The sequence below is a fragment of the Eimeria necatrix genome, genomic scaffold (genome assembly GCF_000499385.1).
Source record: "Eimeria necatrix Houghton genomic scaffold, Enh_scaff13, whole genome shotgun sequence".
NCBI classification, from domain to species: domain Eukaryota; phylum Apicomplexa; class Conoidasida; order Eucoccidiorida; family Eimeriidae; genus Eimeria; species Eimeria necatrix.
Genome location: NW_013652052.1, coordinates 151,137 through 177,928, shown reverse-complemented (window position 1 = coordinate 177,928; position 26,792 = coordinate 151,137). Strand labels below are relative to the sequence as shown.

The 26,792-nt window shown below is 49.0% G+C and overlaps 5 protein-coding genes across 5 annotated transcripts; all 5 read right to left on the bottom strand.

The window, feature by feature from the left end:
* Positions 1-1,398: 1,398 nt before the first annotated feature.
* Positions 1,399-2,130, bottom strand: ENH_00013040 (hypothetical protein; the record flags this gene model as incomplete). The annotated part of the gene is made up of 1 exon (XM_013578789.1): positions 1,399-2,130. One exon carries the CDS (start codon positions 2,128-2,130, stop codon positions 1,399-1,401), a length of 732 nt encoding a protein of 243 aa, XP_013434243.1.
* Positions 2,131-2,302: 172 nt separating this feature from the next.
* On the bottom strand, positions 2,303-6,577 carry ENH_00013030 (hypothetical protein; the record flags this gene model as incomplete). Its single annotated transcript, XM_013578788.1, has 5 exons — positions 2,303-2,740; positions 3,016-3,998; positions 4,546-5,765; positions 5,925-6,228; positions 6,433-6,577. The coding sequence occupies 5 exons, from the start codon at positions 6,575-6,577 to the stop codon at positions 2,303-2,305; spliced, it is 3,090 nt and encodes a 1,029-aa protein (XP_013434242.1).
* A 138-nt stretch (positions 6,578-6,715) lies between these two features.
* Positions 6,716-7,033, bottom strand: ENH_00013020 (hypothetical protein; the record flags this gene model as incomplete). The annotated part of the gene is made up of 1 exon (XM_013578787.1): positions 6,716-7,033. One exon carries the CDS (start codon positions 7,031-7,033, stop codon positions 6,716-6,718), a length of 318 nt encoding a protein of 105 aa, XP_013434241.1.
* A 1,989-nt stretch (positions 7,034-9,022) lies between these two features.
* On the bottom strand, positions 9,023-14,185 carry ENH_00013010 (the record flags this gene model as incomplete). The annotated part of the gene is made up of 9 exons (XM_013578786.1): positions 9,023-9,268; positions 9,585-9,674; positions 9,771-9,915; positions 10,112-10,212; positions 10,401-11,696; positions 11,813-11,910; positions 12,069-12,207; positions 12,637-12,836; positions 13,564-14,185. 9 exons carry the CDS (start codon positions 14,183-14,185, stop codon positions 9,023-9,025), a joined length of 2,937 nt encoding a protein of 978 aa, XP_013434240.1.
* A 1,890-nt stretch (positions 14,186-16,075) lies between these two features.
* Positions 16,076-22,709, bottom strand: ENH_00013000 (hypothetical protein, conserved; the record flags this gene model as incomplete). The annotated part of the gene is made up of 10 exons (XM_013578785.1): positions 16,076-17,605; positions 17,725-18,074; positions 18,210-18,386; positions 18,581-18,689; positions 18,856-18,963; positions 19,105-19,238; positions 19,444-19,843; positions 20,077-20,302; positions 21,621-21,721; positions 21,945-22,709. The coding sequence occupies 10 exons, from the start codon at positions 22,707-22,709 to the stop codon at positions 16,076-16,078; spliced, it is 3,900 nt and encodes a 1,299-aa protein (XP_013434239.1).
* Between the last annotated feature and the right edge of the window lie 4,083 nt (positions 22,710-26,792).

The window sequence follows — 26,792 nt, the reverse complement described above, 5'->3', positions numbered from 1 at the left end:
ACAGACCCACCCAAAACACATTATTTTTACCTTTTCAATCCCTATTCTCTTCTGAAGCTGACTCCGTGAGCGCATGCGGTGCGCAGCGCTCCCTCCCCAGTCCTCGTGGAAGGTTGCCCGTCGTGCGGGCGGCAGAAGGTGACGGGCCCAAACCTCTACGCCCCGGAGGGACCAATATTGTTTCGAGCCTGAAGACGTCTTCGTTGGCGGCGGCGCCAAGCGCGAAGCAAAGCCGGGCAGCCTGTAAGGTGGTGAACGGGTTCCCATGTGGCTTGATCTTCAGGGGTCCCGCGCCACTTCACGAGGTACTGGGCTTCGCCTCCCGAGCCGCGTTGGTCCATAATATAATCGACTTCATACTCCTCTGTTGGATTGCCTGCTGTATCGCGGATAGGAGGCCAGGCGGCGTCGGCTTCCGGGAGAACCAAGTTGGGAGGGCGGGGACGGTGGGGAACTAGCTGCGAAACGTGCGAAACGTTGTGGCATTCATAGGAGGGAGGCAGAGCGAGACTGTAAGCGACGGTCCCTTTTGCATTCGATGACTTCAAAGGGTCCGCGGTAACGGGGCTCGAACTTAGGGCAGCGGTTCAAAGGCGGTAATTGCTTGCTACTGAGCGAGACCTTGTCTCCTACTGCATACTCCACGGCTCGGCGCTTTGTGTCTGAGTAGTACTGCTGCCATTTTGCCTTCAGGATGTGACTCTGTACTCTATCGCAGAGCTGCCGGAAAAGCTTAATCATCAGAGGAGTGAGCGTAGGAGCTAACGCGCCGGCGCATAGGAATTTTTGCTTGCTGGGTTCCGGAGTTGAACTTTGCCACCTCGAGCTCAAAGGCTTAAAAGGGGGATGTGAGGGAGCTCCAACCCCTACGGGACTCCCGCATGTCGGGCCAACGGTCTTCACGCGTCTATATATAAGCCCATGGTGTTACTACTGAGTGTGTATGCTGTCTTGGTGTTCTATTAGTTCATTAGTGTTTCATGCAACTCATGTGTAGGCACGAGAGCGGCTTCCTCCTCTTGCTCGCCTCGTGCCAGTATCTGCCATGTGAAAACCCCAAATACGATGGCTCTGGCGGATACAGTCAGTGCTAATTTCGCGCTGTATAAACCACTCTGTGCGTTCATTGATTCCCAGGTCGTGTGTAAACACTTTTTTGTTTTTCTGTGCAATACACCCAAGGGAACCATATACTAATGCTTGCACTGACACTTTGTACCCACGTTTCTCGTAGAACGTCTTAAGGCTTTGATACTTTTCTTCTTTGTGGAGACGAGCTGCGCCAAACGAGTTCTTCTAGTAGTTCTCATACGCAATAGCTACATCAGCTATCGTGATTCGCTTCCGCTTCTCGTCCCTGAGTATAATGTCCGGCCTTAGTAGGGTCTCCATATCCGCTTAACTGCCATCTATTTGCAAGGTCTTCTCCCGATTCATCGCGCTGCGCTTAAGTGCTGTTGTAATCCTCACCAGGGCCTTGTTGTGCCGCTCTTTCATTTTGCTGTCAAGGCTGTGAGGACAGTGGTTGAGCACATGCGCAAGTGTTTCGGGATCTGCAGTGCAATGGAGACAGCGAGATACCTTAGAAGCTTTAATCTTCTTGAGGTATGCTCTCGTGGGAAGTTGTGCAGAGCGTGCCCTCAATGCAAAGACGACCTCCTCCGGCTTCAGCCGGGTACATCTCCGCAAGAAAGCGTTGCTAGCTGCTGTTTGGTAGGCCACAGATTTCCCTTGGTCTACCTTGTTCTTCCACACCTCGCGGTGTAGCCCTGCCATGTGTTGTTTGGTACCCCTAATGAGGTGCTGCTGGTCTAGATCAGAGCCGTCTGCCGTCTTCAGCAGGTAGTTGCCGTCACTCCCAGTATTGATTCGCGTTTTGCTCACCGATAGATGTCCTGAAAGCTCTGACCAGAGGCTTCTAATGTCCACCGTCTTGCTTCTCCTCTTGAGGCAGCCAATATCCCTACCGTTGAGGTAAGCAAGTATTGCTGCTCGGTCGCTATGTTCGCTGTCGGGTGTGTAAACGAACGCCCGTTTGATTACCTCGAGCACTTGGCCTTCTGCAACTGCTCGGATCGTGCTGTTCGTGTTGTTCAGCATCTGGATGGCATGCCCTATCTGCGTTGCCATTGCGATCGTCTGCAGCGATGTGCACCCCAACCCTCCATTAGACGTGAGCTGGTGAAACATCTCTGTTGTTGTGCTCTTCGAGAGCTTGAACGCCGTCTTTAGGACGGCGCGTATCTGACGATCAAACAGATCCAGGCGCTTCTTATAGGGGTAACAGTGGCTGAGGTGATAGTCAAGCCTGGGTATGATAAAGGTGCGCACCGCATCCAACTTCTGCCAGGGGAGTAGCTGGGACCGCATGAGCTTGGTAATGCCCTTTTTCGGTTTGCTCATGACTCGAAGGATTTGTCCTTGGTGCACTGGGGTCTCCAGTGCATCCTTCATTCCCAGGTATTTGTATGTCAAGGTTCGCAGCAGTCAACGGATTCTTGCCAATCATGACCTCGAAGGTAGAGAACTCGGTGGAGGAATGACTTGTTGTGTTGTAAGCAAGTTCCAAGGCCGGAAGCAAACGCTCCAACTTGCGTTCGTCAGATTGGATGTAGGTACGAAGCATCTGATCGAGTGTGCGGTTAACTAGTTCAGTTTGACCGTCGCTTTGGGGATCGTAGGACGAGCACATGCACCATTTGATGTTAAAGCGGCTACAGAGTTGTTGCCAGATATCCGACTGAAAGCGCAGTTCGCGGTCCGACATGAGCACCTCTGGAAAACCGTGATAACGGATAAGACGGTCTGCGAGAAGCTCCACGGTTTTCTGCTGCTGTGAAAGACTTCTTTGCAGGAACGAAATGAGCCATCTTGCGAGAAGCTCCACGGTTTTCTGCTGCTGTGGAGGGCTTCTTTGCAGGAACGAAATGAGCCATCTTGGGAGGCGACCATCACAAGAATTGAGTCGTGCCCTGTCGTTGTAAGGGAAAGATCTGTGACAAAGCCAAGACTCACCTGTGCCCACCGACGAGAAGGAATGAGTGGCTGTTGAAGAAGGTCTGCAGGTTTCTGGTTAAGGGACTTTGACGCTCGGCAGTGAATGCATGATTCAATATAAGCAGTAGTGTAGGCGCGCATTCCTTGCCAGTAGTAGTGCTTGCTGAGAGCCGCAAAGGTCTTTTTCTGGCCTCGATAGCCGGCTGTGACATGGTCGTGATGTGAATGCAGAGCCCGACTAAGGAACTCAGGAAAGTGTGATATGCAGATGCGCCACAGTCCATGAACGCGGATGTGCAGGTAATGCTGCACGTAGCGGAAGGTGAATTGGCGATTACGAAACTCTATTTGCAGAGCTTCTCCTGGTTGGTCTGCTGCTACTTTGTAGGGAGCGCGAATAACGGGACACTTCGAGTGAGCTTGCGGCCATTGGAGCGCATCAGAAATATCTGCTGGTGTCTTCGTTGTAGGGGTAGGGTGTTCCACCTCTGGATTGGGTTCCGGCGGCGAAGGTGAAGCTGCAGACGGCAGACTGCGTCGTCTCGGTCGTCGCGAACGAATTCCGGCGAGCTTCCTGTAGTTGGCAGGCCGACCACGAGTGCGAGGAGCCACGCGCGCTTGTGCTACTGCAAGCATCAGGGGTGTCGGTGGTGTGTCGTGCGAGCAGGTGTTAGAGAGATCGGGACGGCGAGACAAAGCATCAGCCACTTGACTACGTGATCCTTCAGCATAGGTGATGTGCAAATCCGGGAACTCGGCGAGAAAATCTAACCACCAGCCGGTGCATCCGCACAGAGGCTTCGATGTTTGGAGACGTTGGAGATGCGTGAGTGCTTTATGATCCGTGTAAGCCGTTACCTTGGAAACACGGAGCAAGTGTGACCACTTGTCCAGAGCCGTGACCAACGCCAAGAGTTCCTCATTGTAGATCGAGTATCTCTGTTGTGTTGGGTTCATGAATTGACTGAGGAAGCCGATGGGCTTGCCGTCTTGTTCCAGAACTGCTCCGATCGCATGACCAGAGGCGTCCGTGTGTAACTCGAAGGGTTTCGTGGTGTCAGGGACTTGTAGCGAAGTCGATTAAGCGCTGTTTGAGCTGCCGCACTGCTTGCGTGTGAAGCTCTGTCCATTTGAAATTAACGTCTTTACGCGTCAGATCAACTAGCGTCCGGGCGACGTCTGCATAGTCCGGTCCCATGAACATACGACAGTAATTTATGGTACCGAGGAACTGAAGCACCTGCGTCCCGTTTTCCAGCACCTCAAGCCAATGCCGTATGGCTTCGATTTTGTCTTATGCAGGTTTGATCCCCGCAGCAGAAATGGCATAACCCAAATATGTAATTGATTGCCTTGCAAGCTTGTGTTTGCGGAATTTTTGGTAGAATTGATGTGTAAGAAAAATACTTAGGACTTGTCGCAGGAGAGAAACGTGCCAAGAGAGATCGATACTATAGATAAGCACTTCATCTAGGTACGCAATAACGCCCTGTTCCAAAAAAGGTTGTAGATAGACATTAATGTTGACCTGGAACGTAGCTGGAGCACCCTTAAGGCCAAAGGGCATTACTCGGTACTCGAAAAGCCCGAGAACGGAACGGAAAGCCTTCTTCCAACGGTCTTCCTTAGCCATATGTATTTGATGGAATCCTGCTTCAAGGTCCAAAATGGAAAAATACTTGGCGCCTCCCAGCATCTCCAGAATGGTTTGAATGGGAGGTAGTGGGAAATCAGGGGCTATTGTAAGGGAATTTAGAGCCTGGTAATTAACAACCATGCGCTTCTTCCGCTCCCCGGAGCCATCATCACGTTTTGTCTGCCATGATCGTAGGAGAGCGTATAGGAAAATAGGTTTTCCGATCCAACCATTGTTCAATAATTTACCTATTTCCTGTTTGTGGAATGTGAGCTGATCTGGGGTCATACGGTATATCGCAGATTCTGCTGGAAGTTTTCCAGGCACCAGTAGGATATGGCGATCATGACGGCGCTTCGGCGGTAATCCTTTAGGTAAGTAATCGGGGAAGGACGCTCGATACTCCTGCAACACCTGGATAATCTCACATGGAACATCCTGCGCCTCTGTCGAATTTATCCATTCATCGAACAGAGTGTGCTCGAGTTTTGCCATGGGCCAGGGAGACCCCTCTTCACCCTCCGCTGCCGTCAAGGCAGTGGAGGCAAAAGGACTACCCCAGCCGGAGGACGTGGGTTGATTCCCAATTAACACGCAGCAAAACGCGCCTTGCCATTCATCCGAGAACCTTACGGGCACTGCCGAACCGGCTCCGGGCAAAGCCAGTATGAGATGCAGACCCTGCAGTGGTGCCCTGCGACTCTTTGTGTCAGCCGCGGCCTGATGAACGAGCGACGTTATCCGTGCCTTCGCCTTAGTCTTCGCATGGGACTTATACCTTTTAGGTGGCGGTCGTAGGAATATAGCTGTCTCCTCCGCTAACATACCCGCCACTTGTTTGGCCAATATTTCATATGCTTGCTCTGTCGGGGTCCTTGGGTGGACTACGGTGGGATATTCACCTTGCAGGTTTTCTTCACCAGTCCTAACGAACGGTAACTCGCACCACTGGCCATTTACATAGGTTCGGAGTCTGTCGGACTGGAAATGCGAGGCCACCTTATGTTCCGTCAGCCAATCCAAACCCAAGACTAAGTCATAGGAAACGGTTCCCACTAAGAAGTCCCCGGAAAAGCGTGCATGCCCGCGCCACATGGTCACACCCGTCACAACCCGATCAATGCGTGTCAACCTGTAGCTACGGTGAAGCTATGCTCTTGTGGAAGTCTCCGCACCTTGAGCTGCAGTCGTTCGACTGTTTTGGGACTAATGAAACTTGTCGAAGCCCCAGTCTCCAAGAGGGCCTCACATGGAATCCCTGTGAGCTCACTGCGAAGCACCGCCGTCGCACCCAGATAGCACAATGCTCCCCCATTGGTCGTAAGGCTCTTTCGTGCAAGTTTTCCGCCACCAGTGTGGCGCAAGCTCTGTTGCGTCTGGCCTGCAGCCGTCTTCTGTTGCCTCTGCAGACTTCCTGCTGCTAGCTGTCGTCGCGCCCGGAGCATCTTCACTCAGGATCGACGCCGACCCAGACTCCCACCGCGCTTCCGAAAGCGGCTGAGTCCCTTCCGCGTGCCCATCGCTCGTGTTAGTTCCTTCCGCAGTGTTGAGGAGTTGCTTTTCCCACTCAAAGGAGACTAGAATGGCATTGGGGCCTGTCGCTACCGCACACACCATCCCTTTCCCATGGCTACGCGGCCTAGAACGTTCGTCTCCAACCACGCCTAGGCCCCCTTGTTTAATCGTTCCGTCTTCTCAGTGCTAGGACGTGTCGGCTGCCTACTGCTCTTGTCCTCCCCTTGGTCCGGCCTCGTTCGTAAGTAGGACAGCCCCGAGCATAGTGTCCCACACCGCCACACTTCTTGCATATTTCTCCCGGACGTTTGGTTCGTTCTCCCCTGATGGGGCAGGCACGTGCCGGATGTCCGCAACCCTGACACTCATAGCAGTTCGCGTGGGTTCCCCCAGGGCGATTTTCGATTTCCTGGCGCCGTCGGGGTCCATTAGCTTGGATAGCAGCCCTGATGGCTAGACTGGTCCTTTTTCGGAGCTCCAGTACGCTCTGTTTGGGCTCGTAGAGGCGTGCTGCGGCTGCCGCCGCTTGCTCCCACGACTAATACTTCACCTGCCCGTTATTGGTGATTAGAAGATGAGGTCCGTCGGTAGCACAGTGCAGTAGTAGGCAGCACGTTCGTGGGGGGCGACACCTAAAGCATGCTTCGCTACAGCCGCAAACTGGTCCGTGTATTCCTTCGGGCTACCATTCCACCGAACTTTAGCCAACTCCGTTAGCAATTGACTCCGCGACATTGTTTTGTCGAACGGCTCCAAAAGCCTGCGCTGTATCGTCGCCCAGTCGCTTAGGTCGATAGTTTCCTGTAGATATATCCAATACGTTAGAGCCGGGCCCACAAGGTGGTCAATAAGTGCGCTTCCCCACTCGCGCGGCTCCAATCCCATCTGGGTGTATCAGCGTTCGATGCGCAGCAAAAAGGCCTGCACAGTGCTGCCATCTTCTGGTAGTATGGGAAACGTTGCGCCCGATTCCCCGGTCCCGTCTATAATAGTTCTTATCACACTCATAGCGGACTGGAATTGCTCCCACGTGACGGAGGGACTGTCCCCTGGCATAACATTGGTCATAGGGATCATCTGTGGGGGCGCCTCCTTATGCCCATGCGGCCGCTCTGCCATGGTGGGCTTCGGAGTAGCATGACGATGATGGGCGGGTGTCCCGCTTGGCATTTTGCTTACTGACATAGTAGACGTCTCCTGCTGTGTGGGGCCAATAACGCGTCCGTTGCGGAGATGCATCCCTTACCGAGCGAAAATATATAGTTGTGAATCATTAAAACATAGTATTTCTACTCCCAAATCCGGAAAGAACAAAGATTTCAATCACGGAACAGCCCTCAAATGTAGTGCACAACACCTACTGCTGCGACTACGCTGCTACCTGCCCCCTCGAGTAGGAGCCTCTGAAAACCGTCTACCTTCGGCGCGTTTCCTTGAAACAGTAGTTCAAATATCACAAAATGCAGTTATTTATAGTTTTTCAAAGTCTGTTTTCTTGAAAATCCCCCCCACTCGGGGCTCTCGCCTCCTAGGCCCTGTGGGTAGGAGGCCTGCACCGGTGCCGGCGCTATCGCCAGCTCCAATCTCCAGGTATTTACAGACACGTCTAGTGTATACATGCTACTTCGCCGACAAATTGCCTTACTTCGAGACCAGTAAGAGGGTCCTGTCGTCGTTCAGCGTTATGACCTCTTGTAGGTCGCCAGCTAGCTATCTTCTATAGGTCACCAGCAAGCCCTATTGTAGTGCCTGTGCACTACAATATTGCTGTTAAATTGACTTACTTCGTTACTAGTAAGAAGTTTCTGCGCTCGTTCTGCGTGCTGACCTCTTATAGGTCACCAGCTAGCTACCCTGTCAGGCTAGCTGAAAGCCGTATTGTAGTGCCTGCGCGCTACACAACTCCTTGGGCACAGGTCATGCTTCTGCAGAACGGAAACATCAAGAGCGCAGACAGTAAGGTAGTACAGAAGGTCCTCACAAACTACTTATTACTGCCCCGAAAACAATAGCAGCAAAACATGAGGCCTGAATTGACTAAAATGATTGACTGGAATAATTATAATGAATGGTTCACTAGATTTTCCACTTTGGTGAACTTCGATGCATGTAAACGATGGCAATTGCACGCGAAGCCTGGAGGACCACTGGTCAGCAGACTTTTCGATGTTCCTATGTGCCTCCGTCACATAGAAAGCTACGCGTGTAGAAGCTTCTGAGTCTTTAACCATAATCTGTTTGTGGCCAGTGAGTGCATTTTGAGATCTGCAACGGCAAGTTTCGGCTGTCGTGGAGGAGCAGGCTTGGATGCAGAACTGTGCATGTTTTTCGTGTTATAAGTTTTGCAGCATGCACGTACATATTGTGCCACTGGAAACTGTGCCTCATTGTTAGAAGAGCTGAATGCGTTCGTGTGAGGCTACGAGAGTTGTTGGCTGCCTGGGAGCCCAGGCAATTCCGCTTTAGTTCGAAGCAGCAGAACAGCCTGACAACCCACGCTAGGCAAAGCGACCCTTTGAAATAGAACTGTTAAGAGTGCAATGGACCACCTTACTAGGGTTGTGAGGTAAATAATGCGAGTGAGTGTCGGCCAGCACTCTCCATAGGAGCTACCAGCAAGCGATGCTGAGGCGCCTAATAACGTAGCGGTTCGTGAGGCACCCTCTGCCGCCGCGTCAGAAGTACGCTCAGGCAGAAAAAAAGAAGAAATATCTGTTCCTTATATAGATATGGGCGATACAAGAATTACGTCCTTGGCTTTTCCAACGCCTTTCCTTGCAAGAAAGTGCTACTTATTGTATAGTTCTGCGTAAGAACAGTTTATGGTTGAGCTTGGTAAGTATACTGGCACATGTATCACACGCATATTCAACTTTAAAAGTCGCCAACAAGGTCTTGAATAGATTTTCCTTCGGTTTTAAGTGCTTGTTCTATTATTTGCAAGACTCTGGTACTCTCTGCCAATTCCTTCCGGATGGCAGTTTCGTTGGTCGCCTTCCCCGTATGCTCCTTCTTTATCTTCGTTTTCGGCTTTTTCTCGACCATTCTTCCGCTAACCTCGAAAACGAGTGCACCGTTCAATTTTTGTATGGTGGAATCATCTACCAAGAGAGTGAAGCTCTGAACACACAAATTAAAGGATAATGCTGGCAGTGCCTATTCAAGGAGCGGCTTTGCTTTTGCATAGTGAAATCATGTACTGAAAGGGTGAAGTGCTAAACACACAAAATAAGGGATGACGTTGATTATGACTATTCAAGGAACGGCCACATAAAATAAAGCATAATGTTGGTAATATTTAATCAAAGAGTGGCGTGGCTTCTCAGCATTGTACTGCAGAACAAGGGCAGAAACACGTCAGCAAAACAGTACATGCGCAGTTTAAAAAGGTTTACTCTCACAGTGAGTCCACTGGAATCAAAGTACTGTGACAAACCTTTGAATTATTGAACACGGGACTGCACGAAGCTTGCTCCATTGAAGTTGCTAAGACATCGGTTTCGCCGTCGAGCCATCGGTACAAAACCTGCATTACAAAAGGTTACACTTCGCACATATCTGACGGCTCCGAAGCACTATCACACTTCACTATGTTTAGCGTGCATGGAGACATCCTGCGTACCTGTGGCTGCCTGGAAAACTTCTCTGGCAACTCACTCGCGGAGTGAACCGTTATCGTAACGACCATCTCACGGCCTCTAATATCCTCTACTGAGTACAGCGCATCTATATCTACTTCTTGATTATCGCTTTCTTGGCTGGTAGGCCTTAGAATGGCAAAAACAAGCGGAAACTCCTGCAGGCCGTTTTTGTTTTAATTCGCCGTTGTGCTTTCCATATATTTGGGCGCTATTAATGAAGAGTGATAAAACACTATAACGCATTCGCCCCTTCAACTTCGTCATGTGTGTGTAACAGTTCCTCGTTCAACTGAAGAGTTTCATCATTCCTCTATCCACCTACCCGGTTTGATCATTTTGGCTTGCAGGAACTTCAATGCCAACTGAAAGCGTGAGCTTCCCACAGGCCTTCCCGTTAGCATCAATAATTGGAAATACCTCAGCCTTTACAGGCAGTAAGCACCGGATCGTATCCAAGTACAAATAGCTCTCACCAATGACCTGTCTCGCATGTTGCTCAGGGCGATAGCTCTAGTCATGGGAAGAAATTCAACAAATGTGCCCAGATCCTTTTGCAAGAATATATCTGAGCTCTTTGCAAGTTGACCCGGCACCCAATGTGCCTTGCTCACCTGGTAACTTTCCATATCTAGTGCAAACGGATCTGGTGCACCTCCTTTTAGATACGACTCTGTCTTGGGTCCAGCTGCCCACTGCGTATATAGTTCCCTCATTTCGAATATCTTTTTTTCAAACAAATCCAGTCTCCAGATCTGGACGGCATCTGAGTCTGCTCTTTGAACCCTGATCACGATCTCTGTTTGCTGCAAGGATGTGCCAATAAGCGTGCTCCTGACACCGCCAGCTCCTCTTGACCGAGTGCTGAGCTTGAGGGAGAAATAGACACCCACTCCGAGCTCCTGCGCATACCCATTTGCTTCATCCACTAGCAGCGCTGTTCTGCTCATAACTTCTTGAAGAAAAATGTGAGCTGCTCTCTCAGCGTCCTGCCTTTTCGTCTCTTCCTCTCTTTCCCTTTCCAGAAGCATCCGTCTCGCTTTCAATTCGTCCTCTTTTCTGTTGAGTTCCTGCTGTACAGCTCGTTTCTCAGCTTCAATTAGCTTTAGCTTCTTTTCTGCTGCCGCTTGGTCTTCTTCACTAGCAAGCACGAGAGCCTCTTTATCCTTCAGTTTCCGCATGAGCTCCCTTTTTTCAGACTCAAAAAGCTGAAGGTCTGCCTGCAAACGTTCCCACTTCTCCTTGTCTGCGGTCCTGGCTGGCCTAGCATCAGGAGCTTGTTGGCTCGAGAATTCGTCAACAACATCTTTTGTTGCTTCCATCATGCCTTCTTCCCATGTAGGCAGCTCCTGGTCCATATCTGTCGGATCAACGAAGACGTACATATTATTATGGCCAAAAATTATCCTATCTTTGTGAGTCAACAGTTTTGATTCCGTCTCTCCAAGGACCACTCCGTTGACGGACGTCTTCCCGTATGCAGTCAGCTTCACTTCATAGGTCTCATCCCCTGTATCCTTTCCACTCTGCTGAATTCGTTTCACATCGATAATAGCATGCTGGGAAGCCACACCGAGGCCTCCAATGCGGAACGTAGGCTCAACTTCCCCTCCAGGCTTCCCAATAGTGACTTGCCCTTCGTTCAGAGCGAAGACAATTTTTCCACTAAGGAACGGGTCTTCATTGAGGTTGCTGAGGTGAGGCACTGTGAGTTGTCCACTGCCTCTGACTTCAACGCTGGCTTCCCTTTTTCTCGCGGCTTCAAGCTTGTCTTTCCACGATGTTGTCATATCCTGCAAAGCTTTCCTGTTTGCCTCAAGCTCTTCTTCGTACTGCCTTCTAATTTCTTCTACCATTTGATGATCAGGCGCTGAGCTGGGCAGACTGTCTGGTAGCCCTCCACCCATTGCCTGCAGCAGCAAGGAGTAGCAGGCCTTATCCATAGAGCATCACAAGGGTCAGGTTTGATGCTTTACAAGGAACACAAGATGCATAGTTCCCCTAGAGTGGAGTGCCGTCAGCCTACTTTTTTCAGCCTTTCATTTTCCTCTCGAAGCTCCCGAATAAGCTTCTCCAGAGGATTCTCATTAACTGTTGCCTCGTTTTTTATTTGCTTCACTCTGTCTGAGATCGTACACATTTCCGAGAGCATAGACATTATTACCGTATGAGCTTTTAGGGCTTCCGAATACTCGCGAAATCTGCCTGCATTGTGAAACCGACGCGGGGCGCCAAGCACCCTGCGTTGTCTTATTGTCACTGTTATATTAACAGAATATTACCTGCATAGCGGAGAGTGCTAAGAGTTTCTTCATAATTAACTGTTGCTGGTGATAGTGCAGCTATCATGCAAGTCTTGCTGTTCCCTCCAAGGGCCGTCTGCAGGATGCGTGTAAGAGCAGAGTCCCTGTACGGCACAACCTGCACTCCGCAAAACGTATCTAGAGGGACACTCGAAGCAACGTAGGATCCTCACGATTTCAAATTTTGTCGTCGCGCACGAAGCACCCAACTTTTGCGTTTTGGGTTCCGTTATGGGATCATTGGATGCTGCATTTAACCTGGTGTGCAGCTCAGGTGCATTCGCTAAGGACCTTGAATGATGAGTTTACTGAATGTTTAATCAGTACGATGAGGGACAGCTCGGCACGTTGGCGAGATAATTAAAATGTTAGGGAGTTGCTGGAAGCAAGCGAAAATTCGTCGTACCTTTCTTACCCTAGCCTGCTGAAAAGATGTGACACTCTCTACACTGCAGAAGTGTTCTCTGATCTTAGTGATATCCGGCTTCATTTTTATTCTGTATTGGACTATATTTTTCGTGAGTGCCTGATTAAGCACACTTCGCACCTGTCCGGGCTTCAGCTTGCCAGCAGCCTTATCTGCGAGAGCAGATATCACATTTCCTAGCGCACTAAGGCTTTGGTTGATAGCGCAACCCTCCTTCAAACGATCTCCTGTCGCCCCCGTAGATCCAGCTCTTTCACTTCCAGCAAGGTCTACTAAGCTGATCTCTGAAGATTTTTGCGAGACAGGCTCTCCAGTCTCAGCTGTGCATTGCGGAAATCACACAACTGACTCATTTGGGCCACAGTTGCACTCATCGCAAATGCAGTGTGGCTTTTGTACATGAGAAACTCCTCTCATACAGCGTTCGTTGCCTTCAGAAATGCTTCTTTGTTCGTGTGGTGCAGCCCTTGGGAAAGTCCTCATGAAGCCTTTGACATTCTTATGAATGTCGATGGCGATCCAAGCAATTCCAACCATACAGTCTAGCTAAAAAGCTACTCAGAGCCGCTATCTTAACTAGCGCATGGCGCTCTCTGTTGCAGCGTGGACGAAGCAACTCTGCCGAGGACTGATGAACATACCGTCCATGGTAATTTGACGGAAGTTTATTTGCAGAACGGTGTGCGCCCGTGAAGATGTAGCATTCATAAGCGTTGCTCCGACAGTTCGGTTGGCTGTTCCTGAAATTTCAACCTTCATTGTGCTTCACTTTTGTCAGCCAAACACATAAACTAGACCATGCGACCAGGAATGGAAACATGCATTTTCGTTTGCGCAGAAGTCCGCCCCGCCAAAGTTTGTATCACTGAATTTTTTTATCGCTTTCAAAGAGATACACTTGGGTAAATTTATTTCATAATTCTCAGAAATACTGATGCTTATTCCTTGCCTTCAAGTTAGGACTGTACTAATTCCGATATAGTTGCGAATGCGACAATACATCGATTTATAAACAATTTCCCTATGCAGAACGTGAAAGAATCTCACCTTCGTCAAGTTTCGCTTGTATGGCTGCGTATGAATCAACAGGGCACTTCGAAAGGTCTTGCACAAAGGTTCCTAGCTGGGGAGTATGTCTGATCTTGAGACCTCCTTTTGGCCGTTTCTCTATCGGCATCAGCAGATCTTGCACTTGTTCGTTATATATTTCTAGCATGCTAATTTGCACTTCCGCACGTAGATTAGGGTCTTTATTTGCCCCGATACGCATGAATATTTCCTCGCACGCGCGGACTATGATACCCTTGTTGGCACCGTATCCCACCATGGAATAGCTCTTACCAGCTCCAGTCTGCCCATAAGCGAAGAGGCATGCGTTGTAGCCTTCATAAGCATTGTTTAGCACATCCTTTCCAATTTCATTATACAGACGTTGCTGATCTGCGTACTTTGGGCTTATGGGTCGTGAGTATCCTGTTTCATCATTTTCAAAGCCGTCGTGAGACCAGTACGAAAAGTCGAAGGTAAATGTTTTTTTTCCACTCTTGGGTTCTTCTTCATTTTCAATTGTTGTGGCTTTCCCTTCCATGCTAATGCATAGCTGTGCATTCATGTTCCTCTCACGGTCATTGAAGGGACGCACGCGAACGGCTACCTTTACCGATGACATCCTTTACGAACCTTTACTTGTATTTTCTAGTTCTCAAAAGCTATTTGAGCTTCTGTGAGTGGAACGACTGTGGCAGCAGTCGTATACACTCGCTCTGTGGATCCTGGCAGCAAGCACAGCCAATGCACTTTTACCTGAGGGTTCTGAGTGTTTCTGGATAGTGTCTAATAATATTCAGACACATATATGGTCAGTAAAAATGCTATTGCTCCCTTTTCATGTCCCACGACGCTTCGTGAGTCGCCTGTCTGGAAGTGACCTAGCACGCCGATGTGCTGGTGGCCTGTCATGTCTTGAGGGCGCATACGGTCATGGTTTTGTGTCTATCCACACGTTGCATACGCTTCTATTTTTTGAATTATTAGCCAGTAGCTGAAAAGCGGAGGCTTAGTTCGGAAGGAAGAGATGGTCTGCAGGAATGGTGACCACCGTACCCCAAACCATTCTATGGTACCAGACGGAAGTAAGGAAGCGAATGAAGCCAGCAAGCACTGACCAGCTTAACGTGCACATATGCCTATATCCTGATTGAATATTTTTTCTTAAACGAAGAGATATTCTACGGGCTTGGATTTCAGAGGCAAACAGGCGTGTTATGCCAGCCTTTCTGCTCCACCGTTTAGTGTGCACTTGCAGCAGCGGAGTGTCGAGCCCGAAGTTAAAGACAAAAGAACCAAAATTTGATTGAATTCATTCTAAAAGTCTTATATAGAGTTGCTTCTCTGAATTTAGATGCAGAAGAACTGCAGTGCTCGGCAGCAGCGGCATGCGTACCCAAGGTTGGCGTCACCGCATAGATGGTATTACTAGGGAGCCAAACGAGCCATTCCTAGAAAGAATGGCTGCATAATAAAACGTTAGTTGAAATCACAAGCCATGAGAGTCCCTGCTAAGTCCAAAATATGTCTTGACTGCATTGTGAAGCTCATCATATTTCGGGGGGTGATGGGACGTACATGTTCTCCAAGTGGCTTTTGTTCGTAATGTTGGTACTTTCATGACCTGAGAGAGTTTGGCTTGCTTTTCTATTCCTACGGACATCTTCACGTACCCGCTCTGGCGGTAGCACGCAAAGCCAGCACAACAGCAGCATTGCGAATGCCTGCGGTTTTTGGAGTTCTGGCTAGCTCAATACTCGTGGATACAAGTCTCGGCGAATGTTTGATCACTTTGGTTTGAAAAGTCAAGCAAATAAACAGATTTTTGGTGAAAGCAGAGTGAAATCTGACTCAAAAAGCCAAACCGAGCCATACTTGTGGGCGCATGTGAAATGTGTCATCGGAGACTATCAAAACTTACCTTAGTTGAAGATGCAGAGGTGGGCACCAATATTGCTGAGGACTATTTGAAAACTGAGAGCGGCCTAAGCTAGTAGCCAGAAGCAAATAACAGGCCCCCTGCCTCCGCCGCTGCGGCCTCGTTCGAATGGTTTGGTACCGCCAGCGTATCCCCTTGAAGAGAAATGCTTAGTATTGCAGGTCATGAAAGTACCAACATTACGAACACAGCCTCTGCAGGCAAACAGCCAAAACATCACTCACGGAGCTATTCAGACAGGCGTAACTTACGGTGGTAAACACTGTTTCTTTAGAGCATACTGCTAAACAATGCTACATCCTCAGAGTGCCAACATGACGTGCAACCGCTGGAAAATGAAGCATATGAACCCAAAACTATTAAATATAGCCGTGAATTCCAAAGATGCACCGTTTGAGAGAGTCAATTCACAAAGAGCGCTAGCTCTGATTCATGGGCAATTGGCTGTCTTTGTGTCCATTCCACTAACATTATGAATTATTTTTCCGCACGACATGAGGAGAATCAGCCATCACTGCGATGAAACCGTTAAGCTTTCTTATAACGCTTTGAGAGCCACCTTCGTGCCTGCTGTCAACTCTCCCCTCCATATCTTTCTGCTTCTTGTAAGTCACCCTCCATTCGGGCTTCAAGAAGCTTCAGCTCGTGTTCCTGTAGCTGCAATTCCTCCTCTCTTTCCTGTAAAGCTTTTTCAACGTACTTTGTGTAGGCTGTCAGTCTCTGTTGTCCAGTGTCCACCTGGGATGTGTAGACCGACGCCTCGTGCCGCAGATGGCCTTCTTGCTGTGCCACCTCGCGAGAAAGCTTGAGCAGTTCAGTGTAAGCCTCATTCTCTAGCTGATGTAATAGTGACACAATGTTGCCGCTGCTGAGTTTCAGCTGCGTGGCCATCACGCGAAACCTGTCCGCAAAAAGAGTAACTTCTTGATTTGCAAAAAAACGAATATCTTCTGGCAAAGCAGCGTATTGCGCGTCGGATAAAGCACTAGTTACCACGTCCGGTGGCAATTCCACAACCTTCAGCGGTTTTTCTCGCCTCTTCCTTTCAGCCTCTTCAGATTTCCGCAGCTCAGCAGAGTTGTCTTGCCTCTCGGTGGCTATTCTCTTTCGAAAATGTGTCGTTGCATCTGCTTGCTCCTGCAGTTGCTTTAATTGGCTTTCCTTTTGCTGCTCTTCCAGAATTTCTCTTCGGACACGAAAATTGCACATAAGCTCTTCAAAAAAGAGCTTTGCAGATCTCAGGACTGAGCGATGCTCGATTTTTCGAAGTCTTTCCATCGCCCTGATTTCCGCAGAACGGTACGCCAGAGAGCGCAGAAGAACGGACAAAAAAAAGCTAAAACAAATAATGCCCATAAAGAAGAGATAGGGGAAAACGAAAGCGCCGGCCATGAAAGCATCTGACTGGAAGAGTTGCGATAAGGGGAAGAAGCCCGTCGTTAACATTATCGTGGAGATAAACGAATTCTTGACTGTTGAGTAGTTCTCCATGTGACGTCCAAAAGCCAGAAAGCATAAATAAGAGAAGCCAAGAAACAGGAGTACCGTGCCTATCAGGACCTGTATCATCTCTTCTGCCGACGAAGCGAGAGCATAAAACATCATGGTCATGCGCTTGTGTTTGCGCCCAAGTCGGAGTAGACGAAGAAATGCAGCAGCCATGATCGCAGCGGCTAGCTGTGCATAGGTGCCCAGCAAGGCAGATGCTGAACTAAAGGCCTCGAAGAGAACACCAGCTGCTGTAGTTGCCTCCGTTTCCTCTGTGGCCCCGGAGGCGGCAGCAGCTGAAGCTGTAACGAGATCATCTGCTAAGTTGAAGACTTCTGAGTGGGGTGAAGAACACACGTGAAGCACCCACACCGAAATTGCACAAGCCAATACAATGAAGCCAATGATATCAAAGGCATTGAAAAGGTCGTCCACAAAAAAGACTCCTAAGCATAAGCCGAAGCTGTAGTCTTCACGTTCCTCTTTCAGTTTTCTCCTCAGCCGGCAAAATTCCACAAAGAAAGAACACCCGAAAAAAAGGAAAAGTGCTGCGCTTGCCACTTGCAAAGCCACAGCAGCTACTGTCGCAAAGTCCCACGTGGCGTACGGCTGCAACTGGAACGCAAAGGGAAAGCCAGCATAGTTGTAAGATTTTCGACAGAATTATTCCGGCTGTAAGTTACAAACAAGATGATACCTGCAAGCTTTGTCTACAAAGTTCAGCATACACTCACCTTCCAGGACTCGACGGAAAGGCTGGGTGCAACAGTGCCACCAGAATCTCGACGAAAGCTGAGCAATAGCTCTAAGATCATATTGCCAGAGTTAGGAGACAGTAAGAAAGTGTGAAATGCCAGTTCTGTGCCAACGTCCCTCAAAATATCTTGATCTCCAAGCCCTTTTAGGAAATCTCTGAAAGTGGTATTTTCGAAGAGAGGCTGGTACACACACTGGAGAGACTCGCAGGTAAAACCTAGCTGAACAGGATATATTGATTCTGAGCGGGTGTTCAACGTGACGCGTATTGATCGCGTAGTAATTGCTGCATTCCAGTTGCACAGCACCAGCTGCTGATATGTGCGACCTGCAGTCACGCATCCCCAATGCAGTAAAGCATTTGTGAGCACCAAACTTGCGATTCGAATGAAGGCTGCCCACGAAGCTTCATAAAGGCTCAAGCGTGCCACTTAAAGCCCCAAAGGCAGAAGAATAGACCTACCATCTATCAAAGTGCTCTGTGGAAACGTCTGGTTGAACAATGCAGAACTAGTGTGGGAGCTAAAAAGCGCCATCAGACCCTGGTCAGATTTCAGCCAACTATAAAGGCTTCTTGGTGAAGTAATGCTAAAAACGTGCTGAATAGGGAAACGTATCGAAACGTTTACATTTGCCAAACCTGCAGAAAAAGCGAAATATATCGACCACGGGGCAACTTGCTCTGGTGATTGGATGCGACTCCGCTTACAGACTATCACGAGGCTGCTCCAAGACAAATATTCGGAAATCTTGAAAAAACCTATATAGACAGCGGCACCGATGTGCAAGAATAGCCGCCATAGTTCAATACGGTAGCCTTTATTCATTCCGCACCTAGGGCAGTGTCTTCACAAGCGAGCGTGACGGGGTCCAATGGGAACCCCGTCTTCGCAACGGCCCGGCCAGCCATGTCTCTAATGTCAGCCGAAGTATCAACCGACAGCTGAACAAAATTCAAGCGATGGTTCAACAAACACTAGCTGGTTCCCTCTCAGCGAAGTATAAAAGCATACTAATGCTAGTGTCCAGAGCTGGGGACGTTTTTGAAAGAGCTACTGGGAAATTGTGCTGGTCTTGCAGGAAGTAGGGGACGGAAACTGAATCCTCACCTGCAAGCTGACGGTAGCCACGGTGATGGCAACAAAAGCGACCACAAAGAGTTTTTTCCAAGCATCTTCGTGATCTTCTTGTGACTGGTTTCTTACAAGAATGTATACCTAAATACAGTTGCGAACACACAGCATTACATATATTTGAAGCACTAGATGCTGCAGCTGATCCTAAAGATCGCGTCAGGTACGTGAAAAAAAATGCGATATTGACCTTAACTTTCCATATATGGCTCCTAAAAAAAATACCTTGTCTACAGAGGGCGCAGGGTTTTCGTCTACAAGCGTCGTTGGAATATCTGGCTGGAAGTAGCAGTCCGAACTCTCCTTCATGCCAGTCATACCAAACCCCCTAAAATAGCCGTACGTTTCGAAATACGAATCTGAAGGCAAAACAGTTGTAGCCTGAGACGTAAAATTTAGTGAAGCATTCACGAATTCGTGTACATAAGGTTGGGCGACTGTGAATCGAATAGCCGAAAGCTTCCGTAGATTTCTTATGGATGCATGAAGCCTTCACAGTCAGAAGGTTTCTGCTACCGTTGAAGTGTCTGCTGCTGGGAATTGCTTAAGCTGGATCCTCCTCACCAACGCTGGCTGGATCCACATAGAAGCTCTTTTTCTCTCCGCTTCCTACAGAGTACATGTTTATGGGATCCTCCATTCCCATCGCCTGCCAAACCCAGGAAGGATACTGGGGAGGGGAGTCATCGTCCTCCTCGACGGAGAGATGCTTTTTCTCTGCATGCTGTTCCCGTTCGATAGGATCTTTTCCTTTCTCTCTCCAACGTGAGCGAAATTTCTTGCTGGTCTTTTCCTTTTTAGAGGCTGCTGCCTCTTCAACATCATCGTGGAATCCCTCGTGAGATTCTTCTTCGAGAACAGACATTCGTTGCGGTTCCCAACATCCGCGCAGAGCTGCCCAGAATGAACTGCAGCCGGAAGCCACTGCATGTCTTAGCCATTCGTAACGTGTTTGGAAAAGATCCTATGCAGCGGGAATGCACATGGAAAAAAGGACAAAAGTACTCGCACTTTGTGGGTGGAGTAAAAGGCGTGGCCAGCGGTGCTTCAAGCATATCCTCACGCTTGCCGTTAACGGCAATACGTGTGCGGCCTGATGCGGGAATGGCAGCAACTTGCTTCGCAGATAAATTATGCCTTTTTTCGTGGCTACGCAATTCGTGTCCTAGCACCAGGAGAGCCGAAGCGCCAGGTTACCTGTTTTTCCAACTTGTACTTCAAAACGCCTTGTTGCACAGAGTCAGCACATAAATTGTGCTTCCTAAGCACCACCGCAGTCAAAATTGTGAAGCCAAAAGCAGAGAAAACCAGAAATAGAGGCACAAAAAAAATCCCGGCAAGAATGGAATTGACAGAGCTCATTGTGTATACGTCGTAGTTCCCAAGGGTACCACCCAGCAGAAAAGCCGCCGATGTTGTTAAGCTGAAAATGACACAATTGAGACTTTGCGGGACAAAGGAGATCAACTGCATAGCGACGCGACACATCTTGTAACGGCGCACTCTATGGACTACATTTCGGGGAAAGCTTCCAAAGGGCACGCGGTGAGAACTTGCCTTTCGTAGTAACCAGCGAAGCTCCGGGTGGCTGCACCAAAAGATATGTTTCCAAGAGAAACAAAGATAAGTACAATGGACAGTAATCCTACACTGCAAGCCAGCATGTAGAACTTCACTTTCCGAAGAGTCATCTGAAGGGACTTGGTTCCACTTCCTGCCATAGCAGGGCTCAGCATGGCTATCAGAACACAACCTGTTAATGCTACAAGTGCACCAAAAATAGCGCATACTTGTTGGGTTATTGAGCTTAGGCGAAACAGATGGCCGTAGTCACTGACTAACTGGAAAAACCCCGTTTCGCCTGCTGCAGTGGGAGCACTCAAAATATTGTAGTATCCACTCGCTGCTACCGCTAGCTCAAGTTTTGGAGCAAGTAACGCAATAACTTGTACACAGACAAAGGAAGTAAGGAAGCCAAGAAGCAACAAAAGGTGAAATATAAGAAAACATGTGCGGCCCCTTTGGCACCAAGACTTGAAGCCCATCTTCTTCACATCCCCGTACTCCCATAACAAGGAAAAAATCAAGAGTGCGAGTAGTAAGCCCAGTGAGGTGTAGCGCACCACACCATCAGACTGTACGGAAAAAGGTATTAAAGAGGACACCCAAACCAGCGGCCTGAGAAGTGTTCCTGCGTAGACGGGCAGCGCAGAACCACAAACATCTGCAGCCCATCAAAAGCACAAGCTCGGCCTCTCTTGCGCAGGTAAGACTCCAGCGTACCTGAGCTAGTGAAGGAAAATAAAACGGCGCAGTGGGAGAATGTCGCCGTTACCGGGTTGATGACGAAGAAGTCAACAACTGTTGATATCGTTCGTCGATCGGCAATCACGGGCAGAGGTACAAACCACGGAGGATAGCGCGAAGGAGACTGGTTTTGCTGTAAAGCTGTTTGAGCGGCCTGTATCGAATCTGCGGTCAAGTGCAATGCAGTGGAAAAAATCTCTCGTGAGCATCTCATAGGCATAATTTAATTCTTGGGAGACTGGATAACAAGCTGGCTGACCTCTCAGCTCTGCACGGTGCCTATTACTGGAGATGAATGTGGAAGTATAGCACCTTTGCATATGACTTGATAGTGTCCTCCACTTTGATTAAACGATTTATCTTCTCCCGGGGAGGCAAAGGGGTACGAGTACGTGAACCGGGAGCCTGGTGGGTTAACAAGGGGGTTGTCAGACCTTAACTTTGATGCAGCGATTGAGGAAGAAGCCTCTGCTGCAGCAAGGGGCCACCCTCCCTCATAACCCAAGTCGAATCCATCAACACCTTTCAGTTCCACCTGACAAGTGGAACATGCTCGCACAAAGGTAAGAACATAACAAAACCTCCCCATTTGGAAAATAACGAACCACGGTGTCCACCTTCCAAAGTTTGGATATGCTATTCGAGTGGAGACACTTCTACCGAGCACTGTGACGTCGGTAGAAACTACACTACAGTAAATTCGTTTTCTAGGTTCACTCTGCTGTTCTCTAATACGCTCACACTCACTTTCCACTTACTTGTCGGAAGGTAAGTCTGAAGCAATTTCCGATGACTCTTGCAGAGCCCAAATTGCTCGTCTGTGGCGATGGCCCATAAAGTAGGGGAATAAACCCGTAGAGAAGCCATGAAGCTACGCCAGCTTTGCTGCTCATCATGAGCATGTCCGCCGGATGTCCTAACTCTGAGAAATCAGCTACAGACGGTGGCGTTGGAGTTGTTCCCTCAGCCTTCGCTACCTCATAGCTCAATGAATTGAAGTTCGAGACAGTGGGTGCAAGAGCAGATTTTATAGGGGACGAGACGCCGTTCGCTGCCTCGAATATCCTGTTGACTTCTAAAGAATACGAAATAAACACTAATAAAGCTGCGAGATAGCACACGGAAATCACGAGCTGGCCGAATGGTTTCCTCTGCATCAGCAATTGCTGCACTTCTTCGACACTTCTTGCAGACTCTTCAAATCGGATAGGAAATAATCTCCTCCTAAACATCTCCCTCCTCACAAGGGGCCTTTGTTCTTTAAGTACAGCTCCAATACTAATGGTATTTTGGTCTTTAAGAAAATGTCGCTGTCTGTGGAACTTCTGATTCTTCTTATATCCCTCATCGGTGAGCGTCTTCTTCTGCTCCACCGTTTCTGCCGCTCCCCCAAGTTTCCGTTGTTGTCTGAGCGCTGGGGCAGCAGTTGCAGTGGCTCCCCTTTCCCGTCGTTGCTGCTCTGTCAGTTGGACAAGCATCCTTTCCGAACCATCTTGAAACTGCACGCGTTCCCGTTCCGTCATTGCGTGATTACGTTCACTTATCCGTAAGCCGACTTATAGAGGTCTTCTGGACTGAAGTCCCTTTCAAGACAGGCTGTTGATGAAGTGTCGATGAAGTACAGCTAAGCCACTGTGACACAACCGCAGCTCTTCTGTTGTCGGTGGTGACCCCATTGCGAACCTTTATACGACCAATACTTGGCACTTTTCAAGCATTTGGCAAATATACTAAAAAGCTCAGAAAATGTTAAAAGGAGACGGATGATCCTGAGGGCTTCTAATGGATAGCACGTCGTGGTTGCTGAGGCACGAACTGAACGCTCGGGGTCCCCGCTAGCAGACCACCAAGAACGCACGACCAGGCCAGGCAATATCAAGTGACCCCATTAACAAACTAAATGTCTCACCCCTTATAAGAAAAGATTCATTCAGCAGTCTCATCAAGCTGCGTTGAGGAAGGAAGCTCTTGACCTTCACATTATCTGTCAGCTGCAACGGAGTGCCCGTTTGCAGTCGTTAAATGCCAGTTTCCCAGGACCGGCATAAAATTTGGGCACAATATCGGCTTAAAACTTTAATTAACATCTCTCCAGGTGTGGTAATGGGTACTTCCGCCTAAGGAGTAGCTGCTTTAGCTTTAGGCATTCGACTAGCAGCTGCATTGCGTGCATTGCGCCTTGTCCAGTGTTTAAGTGCGTCCGGGTTTTCGAGATAGTAGCTCGATAAGGGATGGCATTTCTCAAGGAGAAGAATGATGAAGCTCCTAGATTCTGCAGTGTACCAGAGGAGATACCAAGTAACAACGCCAGCAGTAATAAGTGGAAGAGACGAAAAAACTGGAACGACGATGTAGATTCGCAGGACTGCGGTTAAGTCTAAATTCACAAGGAAGTGTAGATTAACTCCAGGCATAGAAGAAAGGGAAACTGGCTAAGCAGCGTAGCATTTATCAAGGAAAAGGAAATTTAGCATCAGTCCGTTGAAGCTATTAAGGGCCATTTGGTAGAGCCAGAGATGCAAGCTTTCGAACGTTTCACAGAAGGTCCCGCTCCTTCATACAAAGTTGTCCTTGCACGCCTCTCTCAAGTTCCTGTACTCGAAGCCATTGGTTTCGCCATACATGTCAGCAGGTGCCCCCGGCATCGGCTCACGGCGAGGAAACGACTCAGCTTTGTGTTGGTACGATTTTAACATGAGACAAACAAGAATCTTTTTCTCATTCTGGCATGTACCTCCGGTTCAGTTTCCTCCTGCATTTCGGTTTTCCCTTTGTAATCAAACTAGCTGAAATAACAACCAATTGCACAATGCGTTAGTCCCGCACTTGGCTTCTCACAGTTTAACCAGCTTCATACTCGAGGGCGCTGGAGGCTTGACGCTCTTGTGCAACAAGTACTAAGCATGTGTCTCTGAAAGAGGTGTGTACAAAGTGTTACGTCTAGTCTGACAGTAGTGGTACCAATGTGAAGCTCATACGAAAAGCACGTATGAACTTCTAGCGTTACACATAGAAGTGACCACTGGGTAAATATATCACGTGAAACAGGCGATATTGCGCTGGGGAGTTGGATGAAGCTCCGGTTGTGAGCGCAAGGCGCACAGACGCCATGAATAGAACAGAAGCAGAGGCTTGCCTTCATATTTCTCAAATCCCATCTCAATGAACCTAGAATGCAACAAGCTGATTTCTCATTTCCAGCTACTAGTTTGAACTGATAAGCGTCCACTTATTCTAAGGAACAGACTCAAGGAGAAGGAGCAATCCAGCGCAGCACCAGCGGGGGACAAGGAGGTCCCCAAAGGCCCTTAGGCTTGGCAGGGCATACAAAAACGCTAGGCCAGGTCATCTTCATGCTCATTCATGTCTACATTTTGCACTCGAGCTTTTTTCGATTTGTTAGCCGTATTCGCGACTTCAGCACGGCTAGACTTTCAGTGTTGATTCAAGTGATAAATTCGAGGCTTTTTGGGGATGGCTGGCTGTAATTAAATAATGCATTACATTGTCCCCGGTGAAGCCTATTAACACAGCTTTCAGGTTATGCTGCTGTGTATATTTCGGAATACTGTGTTGTGAAGTCGGTGTTTAAGTTGTGCGCATGCGTGAGAAGATATGAAACAGCACTTCAAGCACCGTGGTAGTGGATCCGTAACAATCCACCAACGCAAGTTAGAGTTCATTGACACTGGGAAAGCATCGAATGAAAGCTCGCCGAGATGCTGCACTCAGAGCGAATCCAAACTCCCAGCGTCGCCACAGAGAGGACGCCAACTACGTGATTCTTTGCGAGACCGCAACTAAGCCAGGGCGCTGTTGTATTTATTACCGAGAGAAGCTGCACGCTTGCGCGTTGAATGATGCATTGGGTTGAAGACTGCGAAACATATTAAATGCCGAGCCCGATCAGAGCACTGTGGTGATGGAGAAATCTACACATGTATCAATGATGGGGACAACGCGCTAGCTCCATTATGGTGAAAGCATGGCTCGCCATGCCGTAGGCACTGGCGCTGGGCTACGCGAGCTTGTTTTGGAAAAATGTGTCATTTCAGCAGCTGAAGGTATGTGTGATCACCTTTCTCGACTCATGAAGTCACACTGACAGGCGCAGTAAGAATATTGCTACAAATGGCACGAAACACAAATGGTGTGCGTGTTGGCGACCCGTGTCATGCGAGGCGCTGCCGCCAACATCCTGGCGCTCAACGTAGGAGGAGCATCTCCGGGCGGTACCCTGAAGAACAACGCACTGAAGAACAAACAAATAATATCGCGGTTTGGCCCAATGGATTGCTTTTGGACGCCTCGTAGGAGAGACAGCCGTGGTAGAACAGCTGGCAGAAGCTCTATGAGTTGCAGGCGTAGTAGGGGGGCTGTCGGGTGGCAGCGTAGGCGAGGTCCTCTGCACAGTAGCGGTTGGTACTGCCACAGTCGCAGCAGCGCACAACCTGGCGAAATGGACCACGCCTGTTGCGCCGAAAGGGCCCCTTGCTAGACTGACGAGGCAAGGGGCAAAACCCTCTACACTTCACGTGCTTCGTATTTCTGTCGGCGCTGGCACTTTGGGAAGCGGAGAGATGCTGCGCAAGCTTTGTTAATGTGCACCAGCGAATGAAGGACCAACCGCGAGTTAGCCTCATCGGTGGAGGACCTTGCCTCACTGTGAAACAAATAATGGTCCGTAATAGCTCTTGTAAGCTGTATACATGGTGTGATAAGGCGTTGAATGGGTCCTTGGCACGCTCACCTACCATTCAAGCGGACCGATTCACCGCACGGCTTGTCGGCAGACGCTTGGGGCGCACCTCACGTTCGAAATGGGCTACACTTTTGGTGAATTCAATTGATACTTCTTGTTTTTCGGTAGCTAGATGCCATGGTGAACTGCCGGTCACTCCTATTCACTGCCACTAAGTCCCCATGTACTGACAGAAGCGGCTCCAATTCGATGAAAGCGAAATTTCACTTCCGTCTTTATGCACAATATTCTTTGGAGCAGACGAGGAGGCGACAGTACAGATGACCACGACAAATACCTCGGCTTATGGCATACCCAAATCCTGGGGGCGTGCGACGGATCGAGGAAACGTCGAGATTTGTCATATGCAATGTATCGAAGTGCCGGCTGCCGAGGTAGCAAACCGTACTAAATTTCTGCATTCTGAATCCTTTCTAAAGAAAACTACTCCAATTCTGCAATATTCCTACACATTTTTAAGCCGCACTTCACTCATGACGGCATGTCACCCCGGACGGACTGTGAGGCCCAGACCGGCTGTGGCCTCTTCTCGCCTTGCGAACTACAGTGGCCTCATACCTATAAGACAACCAGTAGCTTTTAAACACAGAACCTGCATATGAAGGCTGCAACAGAACCCACAAGGAGTACTCGCATCCCGAGCCTCAGTACGGATGCCTAGCGATGGCACTCGCCACAGGTAAAGCTTGCCTCTGCTACTTCTCAAGCCGCACATTGGTCCTAATAAGCTTGCTCAAAAAATGCACACAACGAATGAATTACAAGAGAAGGCTTCTTGGCAATTCAGGTTGCGGCAGCCTGCAGGAAGCTGCGGCAGCCTACAGGAATACCTAAGTATCCCTGG